We start from the raw sequence: 15,760 nt of genomic DNA, 5'->3' as shown, positions 1-15,760 counted from the left end.
CAGGAAACACAGGCACTGAGCACGGACGTGACGTGCTCAGGATCACACTGCGAGTTAGCATTAGAAAGTGGGGAAAGAGCTGACATCCAGCACCCACCCTGCCCTGTGAAGCTAGACTAGCTACTGCAGTGGCAAATTTTGGGGGCTCGCTGGGGGGAGCTGTGGACCAGCCATCCAGGACTGGCCCTAGGCCAAATGGTACTCTTTGGCACCCCCTCGCCTTTGCCCTCCCAGCATTTGATGGTAGGCAGGCCTGCTGACAGGGAGGGGCAAAGGGGCCTAAGGCACCTGCCACCACCACTGTTACTGCGGCAGCAGCAGTGGCTGGACACCCAGGGCTCTTTAAATTGCTGTTCCAGATGCTGCTGAAGGGGTGGGGGTGTGGTCCCGGTGGCAATGAAGCTCAGATACCTTGGTCCTGCCCCCCCATCCCTGCTCTTACAGCCTGAGGCCCTGCCCCTTCTGGGAGCACAGGGTCACCCCCTCCCCTTTCCAGAAGCCTGGTGAGTGGCCTCTGGTACACAGGGGATCTAGTGGTCCCTTCTGGCCTTCAACTCTTTGATGCCATGAAAAAGAAATAATAGAATAACAAATAATGAGTCTTGCCAACTCCGAACATTCATAAGCCAAACTACAAAAAATCTTGAGATTGGCTTAAAAACCACGGGATTAAAAATGATAAACTTTGGATTCTTTTTGTTTGCCCTCTTGTCTTCTGAACTTCTGAGGCACAATCAGGCCATGCCGCCATCCGGCATGAAGGCTAGGAACTTAGCTTTGATTTAAAAAAAAGTGATAGTCTCTCCTAATTACATGCTTCCCAGGTGTGGGGGTTTTATGAAACCCCAGCATCTTCCGTGGCTCAGGAGAAAAATCGCAAGCCCTGCATCTCGCTGAAGATTTGTGACTGTTACAGTGACATTTGTTTTTTAAAAAGTGCAGCTATAGCAAACAGCTCACATGGCTAAGGCACAGCCCTGCTCTCCCAATTCCAACAGAGCCTGTTCGTTTTGCTTAAGCAGCTGGCTGACTGTTTAAGGAGGCTGAGTAGATAAACTCCTACAAAGCAGGATGGGGGATGCCAGGAAATCAGGTCCACTGGAGAACACTACAGGGGCCTGGACTAGATAACCTCTGGAGGTCGTTCCCAGGCCTATAGTTCTGCGATTCACGGGTTCTCTCTGCTTTTCCGGCCAGGATGCTGTCCCTCTTGGTGCTGCCATGGTGGGGTCCAGAGAAACTACAACTCCCAGGCGCCCCTGCTGTAAGTCTGGCAGGGGGGAAGAGGAGGGGAAATTGCTTTTATACTCATTAATTAATCAAACCCACACCAAAGAGGGGGCACTGAACAAGGGTGACAACTAAACTCTCCACCACGCTTTACTCTTAACCCCCCACGCAAGCGCCTCTCCTGGTGCATTATGGGAATTGTAGTCCCTCTCGCTGCACAGCTGGCCGGAGCTGCCACCCGGGAGAACTACCACTCCCAGAATGCCATGCGACAGAGGTCTGTTGCAGTTTAAAAAAAACACTCTTTGATGCCCAGTTTCCTGGGCTGCTGCTTTAATGCTGGATCTGAGCCCCCCACCGCCCCCCTGCCCCTCCCAGCCCTTTGCCTTGTTTCGTCACCTGAAACCTGTTTGCAGGCGGGAGACTCATGCTGGGGATTAAGGGGTTAAAAAAAAGCTGGTGGGGGGATGGGAAATCACCCAGGCACCATCTCCCCACTCCACCCACCCTCCCTGAAGCAGGGACTTCCTGTGACAGTTCATTTCCTGGTTGGATGGAGCTGGAGCAGAGGGGGGGCTGGAGCAGGCTCAGCCTGTAATGGTCTCTGGCTATCAGCTGCTGTTAGCCTCCCTGAGTGGCAATGGTACCTTATAACAGTGTTTCATCCAGGGCTCGTAGAGCGGCTGCAGCAATGGTAACATTGTGGCCAAGTTGCTAGCTGGGTAGGTCCAGCCTTTCTGCAGTAAAGGGCTGGGGCAGCCTTCCCCTTAGCTCCTAGGTGTGTGTGAATGGGGGGCAGGGATCCAGGGAGAGGTGCATCATTCTTTTATAACCAACTGCTTGCAGTGCTTGGTGGGAGGAGTGCAAGAATTTGTCTGTTAATATTTAGGGGAACGGTGGGAACATCTTTGGGGGTTTTAATTTTGTCCAGGGTCTGGCTGATTTTTTTAAGTATTTGTAATTGTTTGTCCTCCCCCCTCCCTTGTTTTGATACTGTCATTACAGGTCTAAATCTTACAAGCTCTGCCTGCCAGGAGGAGGGGGAAAATCATCTGCCCTACTTAAAACAAACAAGCAAAAATCACCGCTGGGAGTGGATTATTTTAATTGGCTGGAATCAAGAAGGGGAAAATATTGGACCTTGGAAAATAACATCGCCTTTGATTATAATACAGTTATATCTCTGGGGAGATGAAGAAGTTTTTTGACTCTCGTCGAGAGCTGGGGGGTTCTGGCCCTGGTTCTGGTACCAGTAGTGGAAGCGGCAGTTCTAGCGGACCAGGGAGTGGGTACATTGGCAGGGTGTTCCATATTGGGAGATACCAGGTGACGGTGGATGAAGTGCTGGCTGAAGGTAAGAATGCAGTGTCTTTATTCTCCCTTTTCCATTAACTACAAACAGAGGCTTGGGCCTTTCTTTAATCATATTTCTGCCCCCCCCCCCTTTCAAAATTTAATTGCCCTGGAGGGGTTTGTGAACTGGTGGCTTCTACAGCTGACTGGTTTCTCAGATACGTAAATCAATTGCAGGTAATGCTGGTGATTTTTATATATATAAATCCAAAGGGACAATATAAAAACAGCAGGTACTGGATTTTCCCAGCTTCAAACTTGGAATGCTTTAAAAACAACCATCATGGTACATTGTGGTGGGGGAAAGATGCACTTATGAACAACAAAAGCAGTGGTCTTCTAACTTTTTGGCCTGATTCCTTCTACCCACCTTCATCGGGGGACACCTTGAAGTAAATTTTCTCTGTCATATTTTATAGATCAACCAGGGCTAACTGCTGGTTGTGGTGTGGGATTGTTTGTTTGTTTGTTTGTTTGTATATGCGGGGCTACTGCAAAGAAAACTGGAATCCAGATTACATGTTCGGGTTGTAAAGTACTTTAAAAGGGGGAAGAAAAAACCCAACAGGAAGGGCTTGAAATCCTAAAGGTGTTTATACATTAGATGTGACATTCTTGCAATGTAAAAAACTGGTGAAGTGTGTGTAAATTAATATTTTATCTGGAGCACTGCTGCTGTAATTAGAATTTTACTTGTCATGTATGTGCTTAGGCACTAACAGAATCTTCTGAATGCTTCTTGCTGGTAACCTTACCCTCGACCTTCAGAATAATAATGTTGCCTTCCCTAGATCTACTCACAGTTCATCCTTTGCACAGCATCCTCTGAATCTTCAGTCAGACCAGTGTTTTGTCAGTTGTCTAGGGTTCTGCAAATGGATTGCCTGGAATAGGCCAGGGTTAAAAGAGAGAAGGAAGCTGGTGCATGAGAACTGAGTGGGGGGAGGAGGGGAAAGGGAGCAGTGTGTTAGGAATCTCCAACCATCTTTTCAAGTCTTTGTTGATTTCAGTTCCTACCTGGGTGGTGACTCTGGTGAGCGCTGGGGATGAGATGGGGGAGGAGGCCAAAACCTGTCATCTGGAAACACCCCACAAGCTCGTAGGTGGTTATACAGAACTTGTTCTTGTTGGGTGAGGCACTGACTTTACGGGTACAGTCTGGGTCTCTTGGCCTTTAAGGACTATAGCCTGCTGGCAGCGGGAGTCCAGGAAGGAGGCTCACTACCAGCTGGTCTTGCTGTCATTACACAGCTGGCCTAAAACTTGTTCTCTGGCCTGCAACACAGGCAAAATACATTTCTTTGCGGGTGAATAATCTCCGCTGGCAGGTCCTGCCCAGGATGCTGACAGCAGCATGAGAAAGCTTCCATGCTCCTGGGACCTCTCCTGATCAGCCCTCCTAGGATGCATTGTGCGCTTCAGTTCATCTGCGCCCATGCTTAGGAGGGGTGGGCTAGAGGCAGGGAGACTTGGCCCCTTGCTGTGCTATCAGTCACACAACCGCCTGCTGGAGACCTTTTGTGACTGAGTGTCTAGGTGCAGAGAGCAGGGACAAGGATTAAGGACTCCTGGAGTCTAAACCTGGCTTTCAATACGGTTGGCTGACTAGGGGTTGGACTGGGTCAAAGGACTTGACTCCTGGTCCCGACTCTGCCATCAGCCTGCTTGCACAAATGAATCCGGGCACGGCTAACCCTGTAAAACAGGTCTGATTCATGCCTTGCAGCAAGGCTACAGGGATGTGCGAGGAGCTGAGTCCCTTCTCCTGTTGGATGCTGGGGCCAGGGTTCTGTCCCTCAAATGAGCCCGTTGCTACGACTGGTCAAAAATTCCAAAGGAGACTCAGCACCTCGCCTCCTTGGTGCATGTCCCAAAGGCCTTGCCAAGTGACTGGTTAATAGCAGAGCATTGGGCTAGTGGCTTGGTGAAGGCCCATGGGACCCTTCTGCCCCTGGGAGGAAGGGGGAATGGAGGAAACCACCCTTCCATAAATAGAGGGTGCAGCCAAAGAAATGGGGGTCACTTGAGAAGGCAGCATAGGTCAAACTTTCTGCAGCGTCGCATTTTTCCTGCCTGTTGGCATTGCATTCAGTGTGGCACCGCAGTGCCCATTCAGGGCTGTTAACGTGTAGGGTTCTGGAGAACCGCCTAGCAACTTGGACCTTGAGTTGGTGCAATCTAGATCCATCTCGGATGGAAATGTTTGCACCCATAGGCCAAAGTGTGTCACTGACTTGACAGTTCTGAGAGACTGAGCCAAGAAGCCTCGTCCTCTTCCGCTAGAGCGAAACCACCTAGGAAGTGACACTTCCCAAGAGGAGGTGACCTTTGTTGGCTGGGAAAGACGATGGCCCTCCTCTGCCCCTTGTTTAATTAAGCATGGCAAGCTGGTAGAATGGCACTGGCATAGGCAGTCAGAAGCAAGACAGGTTATTGCGAAAGTGATTTAAGAATTGGAGTCTGAAATAATGAATGATGGGAAACGCATATGCGCCTTGTTAAACTAGTTCCTCAGTTTTGTCAGCACTGTTGGAATTCAAGTAGCAAGGGACTTCTCTCTGCTTAATGGGACTTACAGTCACCCCCTCTGGATTGTCCTGGGAAAACTCAGCTGAGGAAAACTTATCCTGGCTCATAAAGGGATTCTGGAAGAGACAGTACATTTTTTGGAATGCATCCAATGACAGATTTCTAAACACTGTCCCCTGCGAGGATTCCTGTGACACCACCATGAAAATGGGTGTGACTTTCTCCTGATACAAATTCTGTTTGGACGCTTCCTTTCCTGTCACATAGTCTGATTTTTAATTTGGGAATATGGCAGCTAGAATGAGGATACTGGTGAAGTACCAATACAGATATCTCTATAGTCTTTGGCTCAAGTGAGTTTAGTGGGTGACTCTCTGAACAGCCATCTTTCCATCTTTTCCTTAATCCAAACATTGTGCCCAACACCTCAGTCGAGGAGATTTGTTTTCCTACCAAAGTTTACAGAGGGTTAGAGAATCCAGAAGGGTGGGTGGGTGGGTGGGTGGGTGTGTGTGTGTGTGTGTGTGTGTGTGTGTGTGTGTGAGAGTGACAGACAGACACCCTTCAAGGCCAGAGTTTAAAAGCAGTGGGGTCAGAATGTCTCCCCTAAAGTCGATGAGATGGGTATGTTTTTTTGGCAATCGGTGTCCATGAAACCAGGATTTCTCCTTAGATGGATCACAAATGGCATGGAATGAGATGGTCACACTACTGTGCTGTTCTTGATACCAGGATACTGGAGTTAGGTGCCATTCGTCGTCCCCTTTTCTAAGAATACTGGAGCTAGAGGGGAGGGGCCAGTAGTATGATAGCAGAGGTTTGGGAAGACAAACCTGTCCCATGAACTCCTTCGCAAGGCTCTCTGCTCCTCCTTTTAAAACCTGAGTCTGCTACTTGTGCCTCAGGCTGCCTGAGTGACCTGCTTGTACCTAATGGCTTAAGCTCTGCGGCGTTGCCTTATGTAACCCCAGAATCTTCAGGCGTGTAACCGAGGGCTGACTTCAGCCAAAGATGTGCGTGCACATTGGCAGGTTCGTCTCATCCTAGCTAACCTCCCACTTGCCTTTGTCTGCTTTTAGTTTAACTTTGAAATCAGAGGCAACATTTCTTCCCTTTCTGTGTACAACGGCTTTTTAAAATGTCTGTTCATTTATTTTTTGCTTTCTAAACCTGATTTTGTAGAAACATGCTACCGGGGAGAATTTGGCTTAACAGCCTTTGAGCTGTTGGCTCAAATTTTCCAGCCAGTTCTGGTGAACACGCATGATACTAACTAGAAAGGCTCTATGCCTTGGTGAGGAAAATCTAACATTCAGCAGTTATGGAATATAATACCTATGGAAATGTGCTGGCACAACAATTCAGTGCCGGTCTTAGAGAAACAAACCCTGCAAAAGGATATTTTGTTGCTCTTCTCTATAGAGCTTTTAAACAGGACAAGCTTGTATTGTCTTGGGTACCATTGTGCTAGTAGTATAGATTCCACTTACGCAGTTCAGGCAACCTGTCTTGGGCGACATTTTGAAGACTTGAGCAGGAGTCAAAGTAACGTCCAACTCTTTGCTCACATCCAGGGAATAACTTTGTACCAATTGTCCAGTGTTCAGAACTAGCTGGACATGGATGTTTTTGGACTGGAGACTAATCTCTGTCTGCTACACACGGGGAACACGCCTGTCTTTGACACTGTGCTGTATGGGAGGCAGTGTGTTTTAGTGATCATCCGTTTGAACTTTGATAGCATAAGCTAGACACACGGGACACACTGCACATTCTCAAGAGACAGGTGGCTGGCGTGTGCTGCTTTGGTTTTTCCTTTTCCCCACTCCCCACCAGGCATGTAGGAAGTACAGAATTCTCTAGTGAACATGGGACTTCAGGAGTTTGGTGAATCTCCAGTGGCTTGTTGGATGAATTTAACATGCCTGACGTGTTCCTTTGCTTTTAGCACAACTTGCTGTGGCCACTGCCACGTCGGTTGTCCCTAGGTATAGTCGGGGTGTTGGGGAAGATGCTAATGGACTTAACTGCAGAAGGCGTTCTCTGTGTACACTTCAGTGCTGGTGGAAAGGTGCTCGACAGCCCTAGAGACTGACATTCCTCATTCCCTTGTGCTTGTGCAGTACCTAGCCACGTGGGGCCCAGCTTGTAGCTGGGGCTATTGGGGGACGGGGCTATATAATATACATGTTTAAATATTCAATAAGTAAATAGATCAGGCACAGCACAGGTAGTGGCAGGGGAAGCTTCCCTCCTATTTCTCTCCCTCCCTTCCCCCCCCCCCAGCCACAATGGAGTACCCCCCTCTTCTGGGACCACCCCTTCCGTGGGCAAGATGTTCACGTATCCCAGTCCGTTCGGTTCTTGGCCTCTGCAGCTTACAAGGGTGCCAGTTAGTCCATTCTCTGGGGTGTGAGCACCTGGCCCGGACTGAAACCATTAAACTCACATGCCATACCCCAGCCAAGCCAATGGAACCAGGCTCGGGAGCAGCAGAGAGGGGCTGGAAGTGGTGACCCATAAATGAGAAGCTCTGTATCCCATTGCCGAGCTCTGTGCCGGCTGCCATCGTTATATTGTCTCTCCCCACCCACTTGGGTTGTACTTGGAATAACTTACAGCAAATGCTGGTTGGAGCTGACATCTGGCTTCCCCATTCTGGCCTGCCATTGTATTCCTCGCTGGCTAACGTGGGGTTCCACGCTGCCCCGTGCACTACAGTAGCAACAGGACTGGAATCTGGGTCTACGTAAGTGAGATTTTTCCAGTTCCCTATAACATTGGCTCAACTGTACAAAATGAGGGGGGGGGGAGACTGTACAAAATGGGGGATCCAAAGCCCCCAGAAATCAGTGGACAAACTCTCATTGGCTTTAGAGCAAATCCTGCATGGGCTCCGCGCACGGAGCAAATTGACGTTGTCTTCGCTTAACATAACTTGAAAGTGGAACCTCCCCCCACCCCCACCCCGTAAGGCCTGTTCCAGCAGAGATTGGAGGGGCTGAACCATGGCTGAGCAGGCAGACTGCAAACTGGAAATCCAGAGTTCTCTTCCCAGCTGCAATGCTTTGGGGGTGTAGACTAAGCAATCGGCCTCACTATGCAGATGTGTAAATCTGGTCTGACAACGCCTGCCTGCCCGCCCATCTGGCTGTTGTGAAGCATAATTAATATTTGTAATGAGTATGGATATCGTTGATGAAATGGGGTTATATAAGCACAAATACAGATGCAAACTGAACCTTTACTAATATCAGAAGGTGACAGAATAAATAACTTGACCAGCGTAGCACGAGTTGATTGCTCTCTGGGGACAAATCTTCCAGATATGTGCAAAAAACCAATTTACTTTTGAGTCTGGGGCTGGCTACTGCCCTTGTTGGAGGTGGAGGGAAGATTAATACGAAACAAGAACAGCTAACAAGGTAGCAAGTCCTTTCTCCTCGTGCTGGCGATGAGACCCAGGGAAGCGCTGGTGAGATGAAAGGGGAAAACGGTTTCATGGGTGACTCTAGCACATCTCTGAGGTTCTCGGACTTCCTCCTTGCAGACTTCCCCCTCCCTCGCCTAGAGATCCCTACAGTGCCTGCCACAGGTCTGTGGTGGGCCACTTGCGGCTCGAGGGCTACGTGTGGCCGGTTGGGATTCTGTGTATGGCCCATGAGACCTTTTGTTTAGTTTCCAGATCCTGCCGGTGTCCGTCCACACAGAACTTTTCTTTTCTTCCGATATTACTAAAGTGACACTCATGTGAAGTGAGGGGCGGGCTGATTGCACGCAGCGCTGACTGTGAGCCGGGGGCTCCCTCTGCAGCCAATCACAGCGCTGCTCCGGTTCAGTCGGCTCACCCCGCAGATTTGCCAGCAGAGTGAGCAAAACTACCCTGCTCCAAGAGACTGGCTCAGCTTTGACAATCTTGTGGCCCACTGAGATGGAGGACTGCTTGTGGCCCATTCACTAGCCTACGTTGTCCCCCCGCCCCCCCCCCCCCCCCCTGCTCTAGATGAAGTATTAAGACAGCTAACAATCTGTTTCAGTTCGGCAGCTGGAAACCGGCCTACTTGGCTCTCCATAGATGTAGGGACTTTTATAGTGAGAAGATCAAAGGTGTAGGTGAGCGCTGCAAGAATAAGAACATAATATCGGCCACACTGGGTCAGACCAAAGGTCCACCCAGCCCAGTGTCCTGTCTGCCGTCAGTGGCCAATGCCAGGTGCCCCAGAGGGAATGAATCGAACAGGTAATGATCAAGCGATCTCTCTCCTGCCATCCATCTCCACCCTCTGACAAACAGAGGCTGGGGACACCATTCCTTACCCATCCTGGCTAATAGCCATTTATGGACTTAACCTCCATGAATGTATCTAGTTCTCTTTTAAACCCTGAATGTTGTTTAAACTCCTCCTCTCTACGTGACTAGGAGGTGGGGGAGTATTCCCACCAGATGCACAGTTGCAGGGCCAGGGAGGGCATATAGGTGGGTGCTCTCTTGCTTAAGGCTGCGCAGGGAATGGGTGATCAAGTCAGGCATCAAAACTGGGTCTCAAGTCCTAATCCAGGCCCTGTCCACAAGATCCTCCTTCCTTCTCTTGGTGGTTCCCATGAAGGGGAAGCCACGGGCATACCTTGCAGGCCTCAGACCGAAACGCTTCTTAGTGTAATAACAGTATTGGAGCAAAGTGCCTCTGGAATCATGTGCTCTTTAGCAGCTGGCTTCTTTCAGACCATTGAAGGACTAATTTAGTACCCTGATGAGAATGAGCGTATAGGTGAAGAGCAGCAGCTGAGAGCTCTTCAGCCTTTGTACTCCATTTGCATGGGCTTTGGTGCTTGAATGTGCTGGTTAAGCTGAGGAAAGGTGGCTGGGGAGATGGCATCTCCTGTCTTCCACAGGAGTATGCTAAAAGCAATAGGCTGTGATTCCTGTTGGATAGGTCACGCTACCTGACCCGATGCACTAACTCCAAAATAATGAGGATTGTTCAGTGGAACGGGATGGCCAGAAAGGACCCCATTATCCTTTTGTCTGACATCCCACGAAACTTCTGTAGCCAAGGGACGGGCAGCACCGGTGTATTAAGTTTCTACCAGCCGAAACACAAACCACAGGCGTGAGAAGAGTGACCCAGGGGCACTAGCCCAAGAGACTGCCATGCTGGAGTGTTTGAAATCTAGGGTGCCCAGGGCTCTGAGCAGCCTCACCGCCACCACTACTTGCCTTTAGCATAAAGCAGTCTCGTTTGGGTTTGCTGCGTTTCAGCTCCCTAAAAGCACCAGCATCTGGCTACAGAAACGCAGCTTTCCGGGCCTCGCACACTCCTTGCAGGCTAGTAATAGGCACATGTCACTGGACACCCGTGGAAAACAGCAGCTTAGCTGCCCTTGGGGGCTGTGTATACACATCTCAACTGCTACAGTTCAGGAGCAGGTCCTGGGGGAACCGGCTTTTAAGCCAACTTCGTTCCCTCCCCCCGCCCCACTCCAGCACTGGCTCCTGCTTCTCCCCCCTTCCCTCCCCTTCTTGCCTTTGAGGCAGGGGCAGTGTGGGCAGGAGAAAAGCCAATAGTCAATTCTATACTTGGCTCCTCATTTACATTGCCTATTCGGAAGTGGCATGAGAAGGCTGGTTTTTGGGGAAGGGAGGGGAGAAGAGGACTTAACTGTGCACATTTTTACCAACAGCAATGAAGAACTATCAAAGCAGATTGCTTCAGACGTATCGGGTCCACAGATGGCGCTGTGCATTGCGATGAATTTCTGTGACGCTCACATAGCACTACACAAAGTTGTTGACATCTGTACAGTAATCCGTTTTTGTTAGAGTGCAGAGTGCACATTTAATTGGGAGCATTGGCCAAAACCACACTTTTGCTTCTGCTCCAGTGGCTCATTGGCTCTTTTAAACATAGTGAGTGTTTCAAGGTGAAGTTCTCCCCTTTAAACTGTGTGGCAGGGAGAGGTGGCATCATCGACTATGACCCAAAAGAAGAGGGTGCGAACAAATAAGGTTTTTTTGAGAACCACTCATTGAAGCAGGCAGGTGGTGGGAGAAAGAAGTTCGACTCAGTGGTGAGAAGGTTAACGTGGGGTGGAGTTCCCTGCTCTGCCACAGACTCCATGGTAATTCCCTTAGTCTCTTTGCACCTCAGTTCCCCAGCTGTAAAATGACTGTATTTGCCTAATTCGTGTGTGTATGTGGGGAGGGAGTTGTGAGGATACACACATTGAAGGTTGTGAGGTTCTATGGTAATAGGGCCATGTAAATGTATCTGCAAATGCTATTGGGTGATGTTTCATACAATTGTACTAGTCCCCTGAACTCACGGCAGGACTAAATATGATCTAGAGACCGTCCCTGACAGGTGTGCATCTAACCTTGCACACCTCCAGTCATGGAAATTCCACAATCGCCCTGGGAAGTGGATACCTTGACAGTTGGGAGGTTTTTCCTAACAGCGAACTTAAACCATCCTTGCCATAATTTAAACCTGTTGCTTCATGTCCTGTCCTTGCAGATGGTGAGGAGAGAATTTTTCTGTCTCTTGCTTGTAACAACCTTTTAGGTTCTTGAAAATTGTTATCATGTCCCCGTCTCTGCCTTCTCTTTTCCAGACTAACCAAACCCAATTTTTTTACATCTTCCCTTGTAGCTCATGTTTTCTAGACCTTTATTCATTTTTGTTGCTCTTCTCTGGACCCTCTCTGGTTTGTCCACATCTTTCCTGAAATGTGGTGCCCAGAACTGGATGCACTACTCCAGTTGAGGCCTAATCAGTGCAGAGTAGAGGGGGAAATCACGTCTCATCTCTTGCTTAAAACACCTCAGAATATGATTTCTTGTGCAACCGTTTTAAGCTGTTGACTCATATTTAGCTTGTGATGCACTGTGACCTCCAGAGCTCTTTCTGCGGTCCTCCTTCCTGGGCAGTTGTTTCCTAAATTGTGTGTCGGCAACTGCCTGTTCCTTCCTAAGTCAAGTACTTCATATTTTTACTTATTGAATTTCATCCTATTTTCCTCAGACTGTTTGTCCAGATCATTTTGCATTGTGACCCCATTCTCCAGTGCACTTGCAGCCCCTCCCAGCTGCACCCCTCTCAGGAGGTTGGTTTTATTCTGGGTAAAGACGGTTTGTTTCCCGTGGCTCTGCTGCTCCACCTCGTTTTTCTCATGAAGCAGCTAAAGAAAAGACTCAGGAAAATGGGAGAGGCGACCACGCTACTTTCCCCATAGCCCTACTTCATGGAGGGGGTTCTCCAGGGCACTGCACCAATCTACTGATTGGTGTAGAGCAGGGGTGTCCAAACTTTTTTCAAAGAGGGCCAGATTTTATGAAGTGAACATGCATGAGGGCCGACCATTTTGCCTGACATTCTTTGAACCATTAAAATTAAACACAAATTAACTATTTTATGCACAGTTTATTGCAAACGGCATACTTGTCATTTCGTCACATGGATGACAAATCTAAACAGGTGTTAAATCACTCTGCCTTTCATATCTGAAGGCCAGATGAAAAAAAAAATCCAGGAAGCTGAAATATATGTCAGGAACATTGTAAAGTACATTACATATTATTGGTAATAAAGGTTGTCTGTCAACTTTTAAGTTCCAAAAATATGAACAGGAACATAACACCAAGTATACATGTTGTGTCCAAATATATTTATAACTGATTTAGACCAACTGACATTAACTGAGATTTTACAATGTATTCATCTCAATACATATGGATTCGTTGGGGGCCATAAAAGATAGATATTGCCAAATTACCTGTGGGGCCGTATTGAACCGGAACACGGGCCGCAATTGGCCCGCGGGCCGGACTTTGGACATGACTGGTGTAGAGCGAATGTTGCCCATGGTGCTGCAAATGGTCAGCACCGACTGCACCAGAGGTGAGCCAAGCCACCTAGGAGTCACAAACTACGCTTGTAAAAGGCTTGGCCAGCGATATGGGGTTGACCAGGCATTGCTGGGTCAAGGCTTTCCAACCGATGTTGTCTCTACATTAGGTACTTGTACCTCATCTGCCCGGCTGTAAAATGGGCATAAGCACTACTTGCCTTCCCCAAGGCTGGTTTGTGACGCACTTGGTGATCTCTGGAAGGCAGCATTTCCAAGGGCTTTGCTGGATAGGCTTTCAGAATCCCTCCTTGGCTGCAAATGGACTGTGATGCCTCGCTCCCTAGGAGCACTGAGTGTTTGTGTGCCCCAGCCAGGCAAAACGGAGGGTCGGCTCAAGTCTTGGGGAAGCGAAGAGCAGGCCCTGGGCACGAGCCGAGCTGGCAAGGTCCAATTTGCCTCCGTAATCATCTGGTGCGTGTAAAGTTCCCCTCGGGGGCTGTGAACCGCGTCCACCAGCCAGTGTTCCGATGAGGGATGTTGCCTGTCGTGGTTGGGGAGAGCAGCTGGCTTGCTAGATGGCAACAGTCTGTCAGAGTGGTGGTGGGGATCACGTGACACTAGACCAGATGATGGGGATGCCTGGATGTAGCACGGTAGCTGCTGGAAAGGGAGAAACTCTGGCTTAAGATTGGAACCCTCCTTGTGGCTCCTAATCCTTTCCCTTTTGGTGTCAAAGTCTTTCAATACCCAGTTGTTTAATTTTCTTTAGCAGTGGCCTCTGAAAGCCCCAACCAACATCATGGCCCTGTTGTGCAAGGCGCTGTACAAACATATGGCAAAACAGTTCCCACCCCCAGGAGTTCATAGCCTAAGTTGTCCCCAGAGGAAAGCAGAGGGGGAAGGGATAATTATTCACCCTGTTCTACAGAAGGGGACCTGAGGGATGGAGCGACTTGCCCCAGTCACACAGGTAGAACAGGGAAATGATCCCTGACCTACCTAGTCATGGTCCAGTGCTTCAACAGCAATAGCATCCTCCCCTGTTCCCATGGAGACCTAGCATTTGTCGTCAATGTCAAAGGGCATGTCATTACTCTTTTTCTTTATTAGGTTCTGGTTCAGAAACATGCTTCCGTAAACACAAAGCACTATCCTCCTGTCTCTGCGCCCTGGGGAGCCATGAGGTGGTTTCCTACCCGCTGGGCACGGGCTGCTTACTGTTGTTGAAAACTAACTTTTAGCTGAACAAAATCCGTACTCTAAGATGTCCAGTAATCAAGCCCTACAGGCTGGTACTGTTGGCTGTTGCAAGGCTGTTAAGCGGCAGTGGTGGATTGTGCCAAATAGGGATGTAAGCGACTAGTCGACAAGCATATGCTTATTGGGTAGTCAAGCAGTGACTACCTGCCTCTATCAGAGAGAGGCAGCAAGGAGCCGGTGCTAGGGGCAGCTGGCTTCAAAGCCGGTTTCTCCCAAGCACCATCTCAGGGGTGCAAAAGAGGCAAAGGCATAGCAGGGGACCAGGGTGAGCTGAGAATCAGCTGATTCTCAGCTCGAGCTCAGACCCAGACGCTGCCTCTCAGTTTTTTAAATGTATTAAGAGCTGTCAGGTGATGCAGAAGATGCTAAACAGCTCAAGATAGTTAAGACCAAAGCAGTCTGTGAAGAACTTAAAAAAGATCTCGCCAAACTAAGTGATCGGGCAACAAAATGTTCAATGAAATTTAATGTTGATAAATGTAAAGTAATGCACGTTGGAAAAAATAATCCCAACTATACATACAATAAGATGGGGGCTAATTTAGCTACAACTACCCAAGAGAGATCTTGGAGTCATTGTGCCTACTTCTCTGAAGACATCCACTCAGTGTGCAGCAGCAGTCAAAAAAGCAAATAGGATGTTAGGAATTGTTTACAAAAGGGATAGAGAATAAGACAGAGAATATCTTATTGCCTCTATATAAAACTGTGGTACCTCCACATCTTGACTACTGTATACAGATGTGGTTGCCTCATCTCTGAACCTTTTCCAGTGCCAATATATCTTTTTTGAGAAGGGCAACAAAAATGATTAGCACTTTAAAGACCAACGAGATGGTTTATTAGGTGATGAGCTTTCTGGCCCACGAAAGCTCATCACCTAATAAACCATCTTGTTAGTCTTTAAAGTGCTACATAGTCCTGGTTTTTGTTTCAGCGACACCAGACTAACATGGCTACATTTCTACCAAAAATGATTAGGGGTTTGGAACAGGTCCCACATGGAGAGATTAAAAAGACTTGGACTTTTCAGCTTTGAAAAGAGGAGACTAAGGGGGGATATGACAGAGGTCTATAAAATCATGACTGGTGTGGAGAAAGTGAATAAGGAAAAGTTATTTACTTGTTCCCATAACCTAAGAACCAGGAGTCACTGAATTAAATTAATAGGTAGGAGGTTTAAAACAAAGAAAAGGAAGTTTCTCTCCACACAGCATACCACCTGTGGAACTCCTTGCCTGAGGATGTTGTGAAGACCAGGACTTTAATAGGATTTTAAAAAAAAGCTAGCTAAGTAGATGGAGGTTAGGTCCATCAATGGCTATTAGCCAGGATTGGTAGAGATGGAGTCCTTAGCCTCTGTTTGTCTGGAGATGGATGACAGGAGAGGGATCACGTGAGGATTAATTGTTATGTTCCCTCCCTCTGGGGCATCTGGCATTGGCCACTGTCGGTAGACAGGATACTGGGCTGGATGGACCTTTGGTCTGACCCAGTCTGGGCGTTCTTATGTACTTATGTAGGTGCAGTGGGGGGGTGC

At 48.5% G+C, this 15,760-nt stretch overlaps 1 protein-coding gene across 20 annotated transcripts in view; it reads left to right on the top strand.

The window, feature by feature from the left end:
- The first annotated feature begins 1,654 nt into the window (after positions 1 to 1,654).
- The window catches only part of AAK1 (AP2 associated kinase 1), a 135,437-nt gene continuing 121,331 nt past the window's right edge, over positions 1,655 to 15,760 (top strand). For 3 of the 20 annotated variants that reach the window (XM_075910823.1, XM_006119092.4, XM_006119093.4), the window contains exons 1-2: positions 1,665 to 1,952; positions 2,236 to 2,584. In XM_075910823.1, coding sequence (XP_075766938.1) covers positions 2,422 to 2,584 — 163 coding nt within the window. In that variant the 5' untranslated portion in view covers positions 1,665 to 1,952; positions 2,236 to 2,421. Of the gene's footprint in view, positions 2,009 to 2,235; positions 2,585 to 15,760 lie in introns of all 20 variants that reach the window. The other 17 variants (XM_006119089.4, XM_075910820.1, XM_006119090.4 and 14 more) reach the window with 13 other exon arrangements.

This window comes from Pelodiscus sinensis, chromosome 28 (assembly GCF_049634645.1).
Source record: "Pelodiscus sinensis isolate JC-2024 chromosome 28, ASM4963464v1, whole genome shotgun sequence".
In the NCBI taxonomy this organism is placed as follows: Eukaryota; Metazoa; Chordata; order Testudines; family Trionychidae; genus Pelodiscus; species Pelodiscus sinensis.
This window is presented reverse-complemented; position numbering and strand designations above follow the sequence as displayed.